At 49.1% G+C, this 16,452-nt stretch overlaps 1 protein-coding gene across 27 annotated transcripts in view; it reads left to right on the top strand.

Moving 5' to 3' along the window:
• Nucleotides 1–16,452, top strand: part of MICAL3 (microtubule associated monooxygenase, calponin and LIM domain containing 3) — a 228,696-nt gene that overhangs the window by 187,116 nt on the left and 25,128 nt on the right. For 21 of the 27 annotated variants that reach the window (XM_086714507.1, XM_086714510.1, XM_086714511.1 and 18 more), the window contains 7 exons: nucleotides 3,653–3,766; nucleotides 4,539–4,685; nucleotides 5,147–5,229; nucleotides 7,051–8,902; nucleotides 9,423–9,517; nucleotides 13,978–14,028; nucleotides 15,417–15,527. In XM_086714507.1, the coding sequence (XP_086570633.1) occupies nucleotides 3,653–3,766; nucleotides 4,539–4,685; nucleotides 5,147–5,229; nucleotides 7,051–8,902; nucleotides 9,423–9,517; nucleotides 13,978–14,028; nucleotides 15,417–15,527 (2,453 nt within the window). Of the gene's footprint in view, nucleotides 1–3,652; nucleotides 3,767–4,538; nucleotides 4,686–5,146; nucleotides 5,230–7,050; nucleotides 8,903–9,422; nucleotides 9,518–13,977; nucleotides 14,029–15,416; nucleotides 15,528–16,452 lie in introns of those variants that run through there. The other 6 variants (XM_086714514.1, XM_086714521.1, XM_025930080.2 and 3 more) reach the window with 4 other exon arrangements.

Genomic DNA, 16,452 nt, shown 5'->3' with positions numbered 1-16,452 from the left:
TAGCCCACAAACCCACCAAAGTACAGAGAAGGAGACATTCAGTACTAGGGGACTTGTGGAAGACTCCTCAGTGAAGAGTGGAGAACATAGGATTGTTCTGCTAACAGTAGAGGGACAGGCTGGGTATAACTCGATGTAGCATCCGCTGGGTCTTTGTACTGATGTGCGGGGTTTCTGTAAGTACTTAGGCCAAGAGATAGCTGAGAAACCTTGTTGTCCTTCCTAAACTTTTCTGGACAGGTATTCCTCAGCATGGGTGATGGCAGTTCTTGACAAGGGGCAGGCAGTTCTTTGCATTGTAGGACATTAAAAAAAATTTTTTTTTTTAATGTTTATTTATCTCTGAGAGAGAGACAGAGACAGAGTGCAAGCAGAGGAGGGGAAGAGAGAGAGGAAAACAGAATCCAAAGCAGGCTCCAGGGTCTGAGCTATCAGCACAGTGCCCGACACGGGGCTCAAACTTACAAACCGTGAGATGACCTGAACCAAAGTCGAACGTTTAATCGACTGAGCCACCCAGACGCCCCTCTATTGAGGACATTTAACTTTCTTGGCCTCTGCCCTCAAAATGTCATCAGCCATACAGCCTCTACTCCCACCCTGGCCATCAAGGCAACAACCAAAACTTCCCTACACAATATCAGTACCACTTAAAGAAGGGAAGCATTACCCCCTGGTTGAAAACTATGGTCCTTGTGGTTGCTTCTGGGATGCATAGGATTGGAGCTCATGGATCTTTACCACCAGCCTCTTACCAGCCCGTTCCATTGACCTGACATGCAGCAGGAGAAAAGGACACAGGCACACAAGTCAGGAGGTACCTTCACAGAACCATAGGGAGAGCTGAGCCTGAGGCCAGACCTTAGCTCTGTGAACAGAAGCTGCTGGCCATCTCTCCTCATGTTAGCACGTCTCCCAGGATGGTTGGACAAGGCTGAGGTGTCAAGACTTCCCAGCTGGCAGCTGAAATAAACCAAAAGCTAAGTATGTCTGTGATTCCCAGCTTCCATAGTGCGTGGCAGCTTCTAGCACTCTGCACTCCATCTTAACCTGGATTTAATCTCCCAATTCCATCCCTCAAGCTGCGTTTCTCCAGCCTCTGCTGCTGCTGCATTGATATTTCTCACTTGTTTGTTTTTTAATGTATGTGACAATTGTTCCTTTCAAGGTACTCCCAAGGACTGTAGACTTGTTACCCTTCTGACTCTACAACAGACATTTCTTAGCAGCAACTCCGAGTCAGAGAACCACATGGGGACCAAGGGACCAGGGCTGGGGTCAGGCTGACCTGGGGCAGTGTGACTTGAACAGTGTGGTCTCCTTTGTGCCCACGTCCAGCGCACTGTCCAACAGAAGTACAGATTGCCATCTTGATGCTTAGCCACTCATACATCTGTTTGAGCATATGTGTTGAGCACAGTGGGCCCAGACGGGATGAGCCCAGGTTCTGTTTCCACCGGGTTGACGTGACTCCCAGAGGAGAAAGATTCTGGGGGAAGAGAGGTAACTGTCCAGCCTCTTCAGAAATGGTGTCATGAAACCATGAGTTTGTTATCCAGATAGGAAGCTCAGGTTAGAGAAGGCACAGAGACTTTTGTTTGTTCCTAAGAAATCTCACTTCCTGGTATTTGATGAACTACAACAGCAAAGTTATCATGCAAAAGTTTTAAATGTTTGGAAATAATTGAGTAGTTTTACCCCTAATATTTTCCCCAACAAATGCCACCATCACAGGAAAGCATCTTGGCATTACCAGCTCCATGGGCTGCTCTGGTATCTCAAAAGAAGGAGTGTGACATTAACTATTTGCCAGCCTAGAACTTATTCTGGAATTCTTTCATCTTTCCCCATAGTCCATTCTAAACCTATGCTGTATGGTTCTCCAAAATTAGATGCAAATCATCACCTTATTTGTATAAACTGAGTATACAAAAGGGTGGGAAGCTAATTATACAGCTTAAGGAATTATCTTTTAATGTTCATTTACTTTAAGAGAGAGAGAGAGACCACGTGTGCATGCAAGCAGGGGAGGGCAGAAAGAGAGGGAGAGAGAATGCCAAGCAGGGTCCACACTGCCAGCATAGAGCCCAACACAGGGCTCAATCCCACAAACTGAGTTCATGACCTGAGCCAAAACCAGGAGTCAGACGCTTAACCAAATGAGCCACCCAGGCACCCCAGTAATTATTTTTTTTTTAACAAAAACTCCTGTGACTAGGTCACGAAAGCACACATCCCCAGCATCTTCAAAGTGCCCCTTCCCTATCTTCCCCACCCGGCCTCCAAAGGTAGTCACTTGATTTTCCTGGATTTTCGTCATATTCAGACTTAGGTATCCATGCTCGACATTTCTGCCACACTCACTCTGCACATCCTTAAGGTGCCAGCGATGCAGATTCATGAGACTGGACAGTGACGAGAGCACTGACTTGAGAGGGCCCAGCCATTACATGGCCTTTCACTGTGGTACAGCCTTTTAAAAAATCTGAGCTGTGCCACAGCCAGTGCCTCTGCTGCCTGCCCATCCTTGGGCTTTGATCCTCTGGCCCTTGTATATACGAACCTAAGCGTAACCCCTTTTCCTGAAGTGGAACCTTTAGGAGTGATGTGAGAGTGGCTGTGCTTAGGAGCCTAGAAGAAACCCTCAGGACACCTGAAAGATGGGTCCTGTCGGTCTTGGGTAACACTGGGGCCTCACAGCATCCTATAAAGTAGCACACCTTGCTTTCCTAATTGCTTTGTCTTACTCCAAACTGTTAGTGTGAGTTCTAAGTGTGCAGAGGTTGGGAACAGGTCTGAGTGTGTGTGTGTGTGTGTGTGTGTGTGTGTGTGTGTGTGCGCGCGCGCGCGTTTAGGGGCTGTTTCCTCCTGAGGAAAGAGAAGTCGATGAGTGCTTTGCCTTGTCCTGCAGCACTGAAGGGCTGGTGTTGCATCTAGACAGTGAACTTTACATATCCCCTCATCCTCTCCTTCAAGCCTTAAAAAAAAACATTTCTCTAAATTATCCCAAGCAAAGATATCACCTCTACCCGTTGAAAGGGGAGGTGGGTGCCCTCAGGGGTCCATCCTGTTGGTCCCTCATCCATCAGTGACTTCGCCTACACACAGTACTGCAGCTGCTAGATGGAGCTATATGACCATGAGTAAATCCCGTAACTCTCTGGCCTCGGCTTTGCCACAGGCCCTCTGAGTGATTACTGTGAGGAGTAAATGGCGCGTGGCCTGTGAAGCGGTCCAGGGCGTGCTGGCAGAAGAGTCATCATTGCTGCTGGGCCTGCAGAGGCAGCGTTTCCCCTCTGCCCTTCTCACACCGAGGCACTTAACAGCAGTCTCGGGGGAAGAGGAGGTGACCAGAGGAAGCTGCCCTTCCTTTTCCACTGGGCCCTGCTGGCATCGAGCAGTGCTGGTCCCAGGTGTTCAGGAAGGGCCCCAGGCCCTCACCAGCACCCACACTGTGTGTAGCTCCCCCAAGGCTGACCAACTTCCACCTTGGGGTCCAAATCCAGACACTTCACAGTCTATCTCCCCGCCTCTCCTCATGGTCTTCACACTGCAGCCCTGGGAAGACCACCACCAGCTTCCACCTGCACAGGCAGTCTCTGTCTGTCTGCCTGTCCTTTTCTTCCTTCCTTTGAACGTTTCTGCTTTACAGTCCCATTTGATGAGAATGACCTGGAGGAAGATGTGGACTCGGAGCCGGCAGAGATAGAAGGGGAGGCAGCGGAGAATGGGGACACAGGGGACACTGGTGCTGAGCTGGATGATGGTACGGGGGACCCCAGAGCCTCCCCTCTCCACTGTGCTGATCACTCTCTTCCCCACTGTGCGATTGGAACTTGGGAAAGATAATATACATTAAAGCAAAAGCAAGGCACTGTAAAGAGGTGGCCATTAGGTCTCCTGGTTGTGTTCCTTGGTCTGCTGCTAACTTGAATGTGTGTCATTCCCCCTGTCAGCCACCGTGCAGCATAGCCTGCATTCATTAAGTTGTGGTTGAGAAACTGAGCAGATTGGGTGCTTTATAAAAGGGCCTTTATTCAGTGCGCCTCTGAAAGGTAGCTACAAAAGAGATGGTATTTTAAGAATTATAGGCTGGTTGGTTGGGGAAAGGGTGGCAGGGACTAGCCTGGGAGAAATGACGAGTCCAGGCAAGACTGTAAGGGAGCATAGACCTCGCCGTGGTGTTGGGGGAAACAGACCAGTGGTGAGTCCGTGAAGTAAGGCCTGCCCTTCACAGGCACACCCACTATGTTTCCTTCTGTTGTGATCTATCAGGTACCGTCTTGTGTATTTGAAAAGGAAATGGAGCACTGTAGGCTTTGATGAGAGCGCTATGTTGCAGAGAATAAAGGCTCTGAGTCTCAGAAGCTCAGTAGGGACCAGTAGGCAGGGCCTAGCTGGGACACAGAACCAGGTCCAGACATCAAGCAGTGGTGCTGTAGTTGATGAACTGATTCGGCTACTTTCTGGGGCCAGCTGGAGACTGGTAAAGAAGCAGGGCCTCACTCAAGTGCTGCTCTGTCCCTTCCCTTTGCCAGATCAGCACTGGTCTGATGATATCCCATCAGATGCCGAAACAGAGCTTCGCATGCAGCACCAGGCAGCAGTGGAGGCGGAGCTGGAGCTGAGGGTATCGGAAAATGAGGAGGAGCAACCTGCCACCACACCAGGGCACCAGGAGAGAGGTAAGCCTGTTGTCTCAGCAGAAACTGCTTCCAGAATTCCTGTGGAGAGCCTGCAAGGACAGGGGCAGCACCGAAGACACAGGTCATCAGAGCAGAGCCGGAGCAGAGCTGGTGCACTGCATACCAACCTCCAAATGGCAGACAGCTCTGCCTGTTGTTGTCTTTCCCCCTTCCCTCTGCACAGATCCTGCGCATGGCTTTGGCCAACAGCCCCTTTCTGTGTGTGCTCTGGAGCTATGAAAGGGTAGAAGGTACATCTCCAAGCTTTGGACACAGATCGCACAAGTGAAAAAAAGCCCATACTTCTGAAATGAGCAGAGGTGGCATCTAGGGACACTCTGGGAAAGGACTTTCTTTCTGTTGACCAACAGTGACCCCCCTGCAGAGCTGGCTGGGAGAGGAGCCCTCAGGAAGGGCAGGGTGTTGTTTCCTCTTATAAATCCTGTGTCTGTTCTGTCCAGGTCCCGCCCAAGTCCCCAGCCCTCCCCGATCCCCTGAGGAGCAGGCTGGTCTGCTCTCCCCAGGCCACAGCCCTGAGGCAGAGGTAAGGACTCGGCGCTCACTGTGGGGGACAAAACTGATAGGATCCTGAGTGGACATATTAACTCCCTCATCTTAGGCCCTTGGTGTCAGCCCATTTTTTTGCATCTTGTACTAAGTGGGGCTGCTGACAACAGGAGTGGCCTTGGGGTTCCAGCTTAGTCCTCACCATGAGGACAAGGCAGTCTGGGCAGCAGCTCCCTAACCCTGCACTGTACCAATCCCAAACCTGAGTCTTCCCACCGTGTCACTCTGTTGTGTCCATGTACCATGCCATTTTAAAAGTAACTTTATTTGTAAATTAAAGCAATAATTGTTGTGGAATCATTGGTTTGATATGATAGATACATTTGTTTCTTAGCGTTATGTTAAAATGAATGTATGACTTAAAATTTAAAATACTTATCCAGGGGTGCCTGGGTGGCTCAGTCAATTAAGCATCTGACTCTTGACTTTGGCTCAAGTCATGATCTCATGGTTCGTGAGATCCAGCCTACATTGGGCTCTGTGCTGACAGCATGGAGCCTGCTTGGGATTCTCCCTCTCTCTCTTTCTCTCTCTCTCTCTCTGTCTCTTCCCCCTCCCCCACCACTGTTCTTGCTCTCTCTCTCAAAATAAATAAATAAACTTTAAAAATATATATGTATTCACCCAGATTACCAGTGGCATGTGAGCCACGCATTGGAGAATGCTACGTAAATAGATCATAGCAGTATGTCCTGTGGAACATGTTTTGGGAAATGCTATCTGGAGGACACATCGGGGAGGGAGGCCAAACTCAAGACCTGGGTTAGCTTGATTTGGTCTTTGAGATTCCAAGAAGCAAGATGAATTTGGTGATTTCATCTGTGAAACTGCAGGAGGTTTACTGGGACTCGCGGGTGGGATGATATAAGGATTCGTGCAGAAATGTCTGGATCTTTGAGCTTCCTGGGAAGGATGATGTGTAGAGTATAAAAAATTGCCATTTGGGGGCTCCTGGGTGGCTCAGTTGGTTGAATATCTGACTCAGTTTCAGCACAGATTTTAAACCTAGGGTTCATGAGACCAAGCCCTGCATTGGGCTCTGCACTGAGCGTGGAGCCTGCTTAAGATTCTCTCTCTCTTCCTCTGACCCTCCCCCCCCCCCCACCGCTCTCTCTCTCAAATTAAAAAATTAAAAAATTTAAATTTGAAAATATCTATTTTAAATCTTAAAGTGTTGGTCCCTATTTTCATACATCAGAGATCTTGAGCTCTTAGGGTCGATGGTCAGGAGTGAGAGCTGGATCCATTAGTGTGCTTTGGCCAGTGTCCATTTTATTTTTTTTTTTTATTTTTTTTTTTTCTAAATTTTTTTTTTCAACGTTTTTTATTTATTTTTTTGGGACAGAGAGAGACAGAGCATGAACAGGGGAGGGGCAGAGAGAGAGGGAGACACAGAATCGGAAACAGGCTCCAGGCTCCGAGCCATCAGCCCAGAGCCTGACGCGGGGCTCGAACTCACGGACCGCGAGATCGCGACCTGGCTGAAGTCGGACACTTAACCGACTGCGCCACCCAGGTGCCCCGGCCAGTGTCCATTTTAGTGCACAAAGAATATAGAATGTGTTTGAGGTGAACCAAACCCTGAAAGCTGAGTCTGTTCAACAAAGTAGAGTGGTTTTAAAAATTGAACAAATAGAAAGAAGGGGGAGAAAGGTTCTCCTGGAGCCATTTGACTAACAGCTTAACAGGCAGAGAGGAATTTATTTCTCAAACACAGGCCCTTTGAGCGAGCTCCCCAAGGGGTCTCTGCTGACCATCAAACTACCTTCTAAGCAGCTTCTGTTTTCCTTTTCTGTAGGGGGCCCGAATCCCACTTGCCTCTGTTGCTACCAAGGTGAAATTGCCCAAGGAGAGCCTTTTCCCTGAGCCTTTGCTCCCCAAAGAAAAGCCCAAAGAAGAAGTGCCCAGTGATGAGAGAGCTGTGCACTCTCCTATCCGATCACAGCCAGTGGCTCTGCCAGAAGCCAGGACACCTACCTCCCCAGTTAGTTCACAGCACCTGTCACCGCTGGCCACCTCTACCCCCACCACTACCCAGCTCCCCATTTGCTCCCAACCCCAGCCTTCCTCTGAGGCCACTGTCCCGTCCCCCACCAAGTCCCCCATATGCTTCCAGCCCATTCCAGCCAAAACACCCATCCCCCTGGCTCCCCTCCCCTTGAAGACCCAAGGGGACACCAAGGACAGATTGGGCAGCCCTCTTGCTGTGGATGAAGCCCTGAAGCGGAATGACCTGGTGGCAGAGTTCTGGATGAAGAGTGCCGAGATCCGCCGTAGCCTCGGACTCACACCCGTGGATCGGAGCAAGGTGTCCGAGTCCAGCTTCCCCTCCCCGGCCTTTAAACCAGTGTCCCTAAAATCCTATTCAGTTGAGAAGTCTCCTCAGGGTGAGGGGCTCCAGCTTCTAAAACCTCCACCTATTCCTAAGAGGCTGGGCCTGCCGAAGTCAGATGGCGACCAGCCCTCGCTGCCAACCCCCAAGTCCCCATCTGACAGAGAGCTGAAAAGCTCCCATGAGGAGAGGAGAGACCTGTCGAGCAGCTCTGGGTTGGGCCTTCATGGGAGCTCCTCCAATATGAAGACTTTGGGCAGCCAGAGCTTCAACACCTCTGACTCCACCATGCTCACTCCTCCTTCAAGCCCACCCCCACCCCCACCCCAGGATGAGGAGCCCGCAACTCTTCGAAGGAAGCCATATCAGATTTATGAGCATAAGGAGACCGAGCCCAAGGCCTCAGTAATCCCACCCCCACCACCTGCATCCTTTATGAGGGCCCCCCGAGAGCCTGCCCAGCCCCCTCGAGAGGAGGTGCGGAAGTCGTTTGTGGAGAGTGTGGATGAGATCCCCTTTGCTGATGACGTGGAGGACACCTATGATGACAAGACAGAGGACTCGAGTCTGCAGGAGAAGTTCTTCACACCCCCCTCTTGCTGGTCCCGCACCGAGAGGTCCCTCCATCCACCCCTAACCAAGGAGAATGGTAGGTTGCCTACTCTGGAGAGTGGGGTCCAGCCACAGAAGAGGGTCCTGCCCTTAGTCTCTCCAGAAGCCAAGGAGCTGGCTGAGGAGCGCATGCGAGCCAGGGAGAAGTCTGTGAAGAGCCAGGCGTTGAGAGACGCTATGGCCAAGCAGCTGAGTAGGATGAAGGAGATGGAGATGGCGGCTGGGACCTCCAGGCCCCCAGGAGGCACCTCCCGCAAAGCCTCCTCAGTTCCCTCCAAGGGCAAAGAACTTGGCTTCGAGTCCCCTAAACGCCCAGTTCTCAAAGGCCCCAGGGAGCCCACCCTGAAGCATGAAGCCACTAGTGAGGAGGTCCTCTCCCCTCCGTCGGACTCAGGGGGCCCAGATGGTTCAGTCACCTCATCCGAGGGCTCCAGTGGGAAGAGCAAGAAGAGATCGTCACTCTTCTCCCCCCGCAGAAACAAGAAAGAGAAGAAGTCCAAAGGTGAGGGCCGGCCCCCAGAGAAGCCCAGCCCAAACCTCCTGGAGGAAGCAGCCGCCAAACCCAAGTCCTTGTGGAAGTCAGTCTTTTCTGGGTATAAGAAGGACAAGAAGAAGAAGGGTGATGACAAGTCCTGTTCCAGCACCCCTTCCAGCGGTGCCACTGTGGACTCTGGCAAACACAGGATGTCTCCTGTCGTGAGAACAGGTACGTCAGCACCAAGGGACCCTTCCTGGGGCAGGGCATAAGGTGTGTGTTCTCAGCCATCGGTTCTTCTCTTAAGATCCATTTCCTCATGCTGCCTCCCTAAGGGTCCTTAGGAGCAATGCTAACGGGGTGAGGGAGAAGGAAACTGAACCATAAGCTCACACAGCATATTCTGCGTGATAGACTAATGGTAAAACCCGGCTCAAAACTGAGTAAGGGAGACTCGGGAGGTTTGTGCACTTCCTCAAGTCACACCACCTCAGAGGAGAGCCTGATTCTGAGCAAGGCGGAGCGCAGCGTTGCCGGGAGGAACCAGGCAGGCCTCTATTCAGTGTTAGCGCTGCCCCGGCCAGCACAGGTGTCAGCCTCCAAGCTCCTGGCTCCCCACTATGGGTTAAGAGCCACTCAGACTGGAAAGAAATAAAATCTGTACCCCACTCCCCTGGGCAGCTTGTGTGAATGTAGACATCAGGAAAGTACTGTGGTGTCCTCGATTTGCCTCTTCTTTCCATCCCATTAGAGCTGCAGCTGCGGCGCCAGTTGAGTTTCTCAGAGGATTCTGACCTCTCCAGTGACGACATCCTTGAGAGGTCCTCCCAGAAGTCCAGGCGAGAGGTATGTAGGCCCTGTCCGTAACGGGGCTTCAGAAGGGGTCAAGGACTTGACTCTCATCCTCTGTGTAATTGGTCTTCGGTGAGGTGGAAGAGAGGGAAAGCACATCTCAAGCCCTGGGTTGAAAGTGAGCACCCTCCTCTGATCTCCCAGTAGACACACAGCTGTCTCCTGAGCCCAGCCCAGCTCCAAGTAAGAGACACATACAGGGAGCTCTTTTCTTGGGCTTTTTCAGTGAATAGCTGGCGCTTATTTGCTTCAATGGCAAGAGTTCCTTTGTTTAATTCTTGGGAAGAAGACAGAGGCATTCCACACTCAGAGAGTCACTAGATCTTTAGCAAGCAGCTGGCATTGTCCATTTGTTCTTTTGTCCTCAAAGATCCCAGGTGGAATAGCATCCACCAATGCCCAGAGTGACAGGAGAAGGGTTGTTCGTGCCACACATTCTGGTGGAGGCTTGGACAGGGACAACACGGTTTAGGCATCTCTAGACAGAGGCTGAATCACCCCTGCTTTGTATGTTTGTGGATTAGAGAGGAATTTTTGCTATAAAAGAACTGGTCCAGGAAACTGCCCTGGGTTCTGTGCTGAGTGGGGCACTATGTATCTGACTTGGTCCCTCTTACTACAGGCTTAGGAGATGATGTGGCCACTCAAGTCTCCTGAAAAGTAAAACCTCAATGTGGAGCGCTCCTTCATCACTAGCCCCCTTGGATATTTATTCAATCTTTTGGTTTCCAAGGCCTCTTGTAGCTCTGTGTAGATACAGTGAAGGTGGAAGAGAGAGAGGGATTAGAGAAGTTCTAACACAACCTCTGTGTCACAGAGACAATGATGGGGTGCGGACTACAATCCAGAAAGGCCTGGGCAGCACTCAGGAGTGGTTGAAGCTGTTCCATCTCCATTGTCTGGCCCTGGGACACACACTCACCCTCCTGTCCCAGCTACTTTCAGCTCCCTTTTCTGAATGAAAAATTTCCCCAGAACATCATGTGCCTTCTTTACAAGGCTCCCCAGGGCTTGGATTTGAGTCTGCCCTCTCCATCAACTTCCAGGCAATTGCCATGGAAGACCTATGCCCTGCACACACCTGTTCAGTAAAGATGACTTCTGCAGCCATTTCCAGTCTCCCTGCTCCCAGCTCAATCCAGCTTTTAGCAACTTGGTCAACTGGAGGAAACCCATGTTTTAGTTCTCCTCTCATTATTGGTCTGTTGGTCTCCCTTGGCCATGCCAGCTATTTACCTATCCACTCTCCTAGAAGTATACCTAAACAGCCAGGCCTCTCATCCTGCCCTCCATGTGCAGAGCCAACTTCTACCTGTCCCAGCCAAGCCAGCACAGACAGCACTGAGTTAGGGTTGGGACCTGTGTGCCTCCTCTCCTGCAGAGACCTGGTTTCATGTGCCTCCTATCAAGTGCTTTCCCAGGCAGTGGTGTTGATCCTGGGATTGGAACTAAGAGTTGCTTCTGGATATGTACACGGGTGCCTCAACATGTCCTGACACTGGAGACTGGCACTGCCATAGGGAGGGCTGGGGGGGTCCATGAAGGACCAAGGTCCAAGGTCACTTTGCTTCCATGCAGACGTTCAGCCATTTCGTCTCCTGTTGGTCAGAAACACCCATCTGTGGTCAGTCTCTCCACTGTTTCTCTATTAGTTAATCCTGGCAGAATGCAGAGTGGCAGACTGCCCAAGCTGACTATGCCAAGGACATGTTCTTGGTAATACATGTCACTGACAACAGCCTCTCCTGGGGCCTTACTGGCCCCATAGGTAGCTCTTCCCCTCCTACATGAACAACAAGTCATGGACCCCACTCCTAGAACCCCAGAATCAGAGGCCTTGGGGACTTCACATTCCATGTGTGCCCCACAGAGGCAGAGCCATTTGCTATAGGCTAAGCAAAGAATACTCAAGACAAAGCTGAGCCTAGGACATGTTGACCAGAATCCCACCATGGTGTGGTGTCGGGCTGGGCGAGAGCAGGTACTATGTATTTTTAAGGATGGAAGCTAAAGCAGGAAAACAAACAAAAACAGCTATTCAGGACACTTTGGAATAATTAAGTGAATTTGATCATGGATGGTATAATATGTGTAGATATGCAATGTTATCACATCGATGCCAGGTTCCTTGTAAGACATTAAGGTACTATAGTCATATAGGAAAACATCTGTTCTTAAGAAGAATGTGCTAGAATTTGTAGGCATAAAAAATGCCTACAAATCATTTTTTTAAAGGTGTATAAAGATTATATATATGAAATATGTAGCAAAATGCTAACATTTAGCAAATCTGGGCCTAGGGGTTCACTGTCCTCTTTCAACTTTTCCTATGTTTGAAAATTTTCAGAGCAGGAAGTGAAGGGAGAGGGGATACCTAAAGGGACAGTGTGGCTGGGATTGACTCAGGAAGAAGCATCTTGTTGACATGCCTTACCCGAGCAACCGGGCCCACACAGTTGGGGGAAGTGGTTCCTCTTGCATCATAGACCCATCTCTGAGTCAGGCATCTGTGAAACAAGTACCTGAGTTTTGTTTCATTTCAAAAAAAAAAGAAAGAAAGAAAGAAAGAAAGAAAGAAAGAAAGAAAGAAAGAAAGAAAGAAAGAAAGAAAGAAAGACAACTGGAACTGAGAACAACTTATTTTTATTGAAAATGCTTATGTAGAAAAGTTAAGATAATACAGATTAAATATATGTATCACCCGTAATCCTACCAACCAAAGGTAATTCACGTCCACCTCTTTTCTTTGCCTCAGTCTTACTTTAAATACAAATGGCGCACTGCATCTTGATCCCTGTGGCCTAGCCACGGGCCTGTCATTTGCACTGGGTCAGGCCAAGGCGTTTCATAGCAGAAGCTTCAGCTCTGTGGCTGGCCTCATTTTCTCAGCACACCACAGATGCATCATGATTTCAATCCTGTAGTCGCTGCCCCTGCCAAGTTGGTACCTGTCTTCTGCCAGAAATCAGTAGGTGATTGCCCCCACTCCCTTTACTTTGTACACCAGCCACAGGTACAGATGCTAAGTGCTGTTCCTTGTGGTTGTGGTTACATAGTTCCTGTGGAGTGGTTTACTTGCTGCTTGGGGAAAATCTGTGTCTTCTGTGTTTTTAATGGACTTGTTGTTATAATGAGATTCATCCTCTCCCTCTGGTTTGTGGCAGAGAAGAGTCAGTCTGAGGCAGTACGTACACACTTAAAGTTCAGTGCCACTGCTAGGAGGGAGACCCATTCTGCTCTGAGCCACTGTGCTCTTGAAATGCAGTCCCACTATACTGGTCCACACTGATGCACAGAGAAGCAACAAGGGAACAGGGGGTTACAGTCTATCCTGAAGCTCTCAGAATCTCTCGTCGGCAGCATCCAGAGCTCCTGGCTCTTCTCTCCTCCCTTACTCCTTTACTGCATTTTAGCCATTTGTTGGGGCTGGTGAGAAGACGAGAGAGCAAATGTAACTAACCTTAGCTCTGGGCAGCTCTGCTCAAGGTTTAGTGGAGAAGAGGTTGCATTCACCGACATAGGTGCCTGACATATATCTGGTGAATATCAGTTATTTATGCTATTTGAGGTCCCTATCACACTGTATAATCAAGAAATGACCCCTACCCCCATTCAGGATTTCTGGGTGGTCCCCTGGAAACCCACTTTGGCCCTGTTCAAAAACACTGCCAGGAGAGGGGTGCCTGGGTGGCTCAGTCGGTTCAGCAACCAACTTCAGCTCAGGTCATGATCTCAAGGTTTGTGAGTTAGAGCCCCGTGTCAGGCTCTGTGCTGATGGCTCAGAGCCTGGAGCCTGCTTCTGATTCTGTGTCTCCCTTTCTCTCTGCCCCTCCCCCACTCATGCTCTGTCTCTGTCTCAGAAATAAATAAACATTTAAAAAATTAATTAATTAAAATAAATAAAAAAGAACACTGCCAGGAGAGAGCCTTTTGGAAGAGAACAGGTTTTATAGTCAGTTTGCCCTGTATCTGTGGTCTGTGTCCCTGGCAACAGGAATTTTCCACCACCTGTCCCCCTTCCCCCCACCATAACACTGAGCTGAAAGAAGTAGTCTGAATTTCCACAAGCAAATGGGCTATACTGAAGGAGAAGTAGCATATATAACCATATATTTGAACAGTTTTCGTTTATTATACACAAGGGAGAGTAAAAAGAGAACAGAGATTTGGGGCATAGTGAGGAAGAAGCTGTCTTCTCAGTATAAAAGTGAACCCAGGCCTTATTCAAAACCAGGTTCACGGAGACTCTGCTGCTGGGGTCTATGTAATCAGGTTCCTCACTTACGCAGTCCTGCGTGACACTGTGAAAAATAATCACGTGTTTTAAGTCTTTAGTCTTGTGTGTTTGTTTTAAACTTCTAACTGATTTTACTCCATTTCTGTGTTCTAGTTTTAATTTTTTAATTGTTATTATTACTATTCTGTTTTGTTTTCTGTTGCCATCCCCTTAAAAGTTGATTTATGTACCACACGCCTTGGCATTCAGGAGATCATATGCATCAAAGGTAGTGTCTCATTCCCATGGCTGGTCATTGTTGCATGCGTGTCTGTGATTAACCACCCGGAGCAGCCCCCAGCCCTGGCCCTCCGGCCACATCCTCACTAACTGTTCACACATGCATGGAGCAGTAGCAAACACTGGCAGCAGAACTTTCTTTAGCTGTGTCATGATGGAGGAAGGTGAGATCCCCTGCTCTTCACTGGCTGGAGTGCATGTGGTAATTTCACTCCAGGGCTGCCCCTTTGGGACTGGGCACCGCAGGAATCAGGAGTTCACGAGCCCTCAGCTCTGTGACCTGCGAGGTGAAATGCTTAGGGCGCTAGAACACCATGATGATCCTTTCAGACTTACCTGCTCAGTTGGCTCTCAATGATCACTTGAGTTCTTAAAATAAAGATTACGAGACTATACTCCTGAGTTGAATTTGGAAGTACCTTTTAAAGTCTATCAAAGTCTCTCTCTCTCTCTTTTTTTCCTTGGAGGAAATAAGATGTTAGGAATAGAAGCAGACCCCCCCCCCCCCGCCCCCAGCATGTGCCTCTTGGTGGTTGCTCAGTGTTTACTCCAGGCATCTGACACTGCCTTGTGCCCTTGGTGCCCACATTTGCAGGTGGGGTTGTCAGGCAGATGCATCTGTGGATTTGCCCTGGATTTGGTCTGTTGCCTCCTCGGGGCTTGCACTGGCTGAAACCGCCCTGCCAGACCACTTCCTCCCTCCTTCTCAGTGGCCCACTGCTGCCTCTATGCAGACCCTGGAGTCAGTCCATGTTCACCTCCATATGTCCCTTCAGACTGTATTAGTTTGGGGTTCACTCAAACTTAGAATGGAGGCATCCCAATTTTTTCTACTTCAGATGTTACTTCTTAAAGAACCTTATAAATATCACTCATCTGAAGAAAGTAGCATTTGATACTAAATAAGAAAATAAAAGGATCCTGATTTTTCTTTTTCCTTTTCCTATATGTCTCCTAGAAGCAGGAGGCTTAGGGGAACTAATTACCATATTTTTACCCCTGGAAAATCTCAAAAAGACCAGACATCCTGACATGGGAAACAAGTGATTTCTGTGATAAAGGAGCATGTGGCCCTCAGTCAGTCCCTACTCAGCCTCCTGTCCCTGTCACAGTGGGGAAGTATCTCACTTGCAGATCTTTAGCTGTACCCTGTAGCATTTAGGGCTCCAGCAAGGATGAGTGTCAGTGAAGCCTCTGGCTGAGCTGCAGCCTGGGAGTCTGCACACACCTCACGGCTCCCTGTCCACCCCACGGGCACTCTGCAGAACGGCAGCTGCAACCTAGGGACAGTGCTCACTGTGCCCCCTGACAACCAGCACCCAAACCTGTCCCAGGCCTGCTGCGCCTGACTTAGGAAATCTCTCTCGTTCTCTCCAGCCAAGAACTTACACAGAGGAGGAACTGAACGCCAAGCTGACCCGGCGTGTGCAGAAGGCAGCTAGGAGGCAGGCCAAGCAAGAGGAACTGAAGCGGCTACACCGAGCTCAGGTAAAATCCCCAAAGGGGCCACAATTCTAAGTGTGAAAGAGCACCCTCCTCTCTAACATGCTTGTCCTTGTCCACAATGAGGGTAGGTAAAGAGAACAGAGCAGAGGTAGACGGGGTATCCCTGATAACTGAGAGAATAGCCCCAAAGTCTCAGGCCACAAGCATCTGGCTCGATGCAACTGTAGAAGCCTTGATTTTGTGGAGTTACTCATAGGAAAGGAAGAGCCATGCTTTGAGTTTCCTAAATTCCTTGCTCTGGAGTAATCATTGTAAAGTCAGCTGTTGTCAAGAGGCGACCTGGCAGCCTCTGATGGGCCTGGGGTTTCCAGGTCAGAGCTGTCCTCCAGGCATCAGCCTCTGACTTCAGGCCTCACAGATCCTAGACCATTCTAGATTTTCTTCATGGAACAAAAAATAATTTTTTATACAAAGTATAGAAGATATCTAAATATAATATGGTTTTTAAAATGAGGGTTGCCTGGGTGGCTCAGTCAGTTGAGCATCCAACTTCAGCTCAGGTCATGATCTCACAGTTCATGGGTTCAAGCCCCACATCGGGCTTTGTGCTGACAGTGCTGAGTCTGCTACGGATTCTGTGTCTCTTTATCTCTCTCTGCCCCTCCTCTGCTTGAGCTCTCACTCTGTCTCTCTCTCTCTCTCTCAAAAATAAATAGACGTTAAAAAAAAGATTTTTAATGAAATTGTGTGTGTGTGCGTATATATATATATATATATATATATGTACATACATATATACATACATGTATATACATATGTATACATATACGTATACATATATGTATATAGTTGTATTCATACAACAATGAGAAACATTAACAGCAAACCAACCAAATACCAACAAAGATACACCTTTGGATTCCATGTTTAGCAAGCATCAAAACCACCAGCCTTTTAATCCTTTTCT

The sequence above is a fragment of the Puma concolor genome, chromosome B4, assembly GCF_028749965.1.
Source record: "Puma concolor isolate L17-30 chromosome B4, mPumCon1.1.hap2, whole genome shotgun sequence".
NCBI classification, from domain to species: Eukaryota; Metazoa; Chordata; class Mammalia; order Carnivora; family Felidae; genus Puma; species Puma concolor.
The sequence above is the reverse complement of the archived record's forward strand: the minus strand, read 5'-3'. Positions and strand labels throughout refer to the sequence as shown.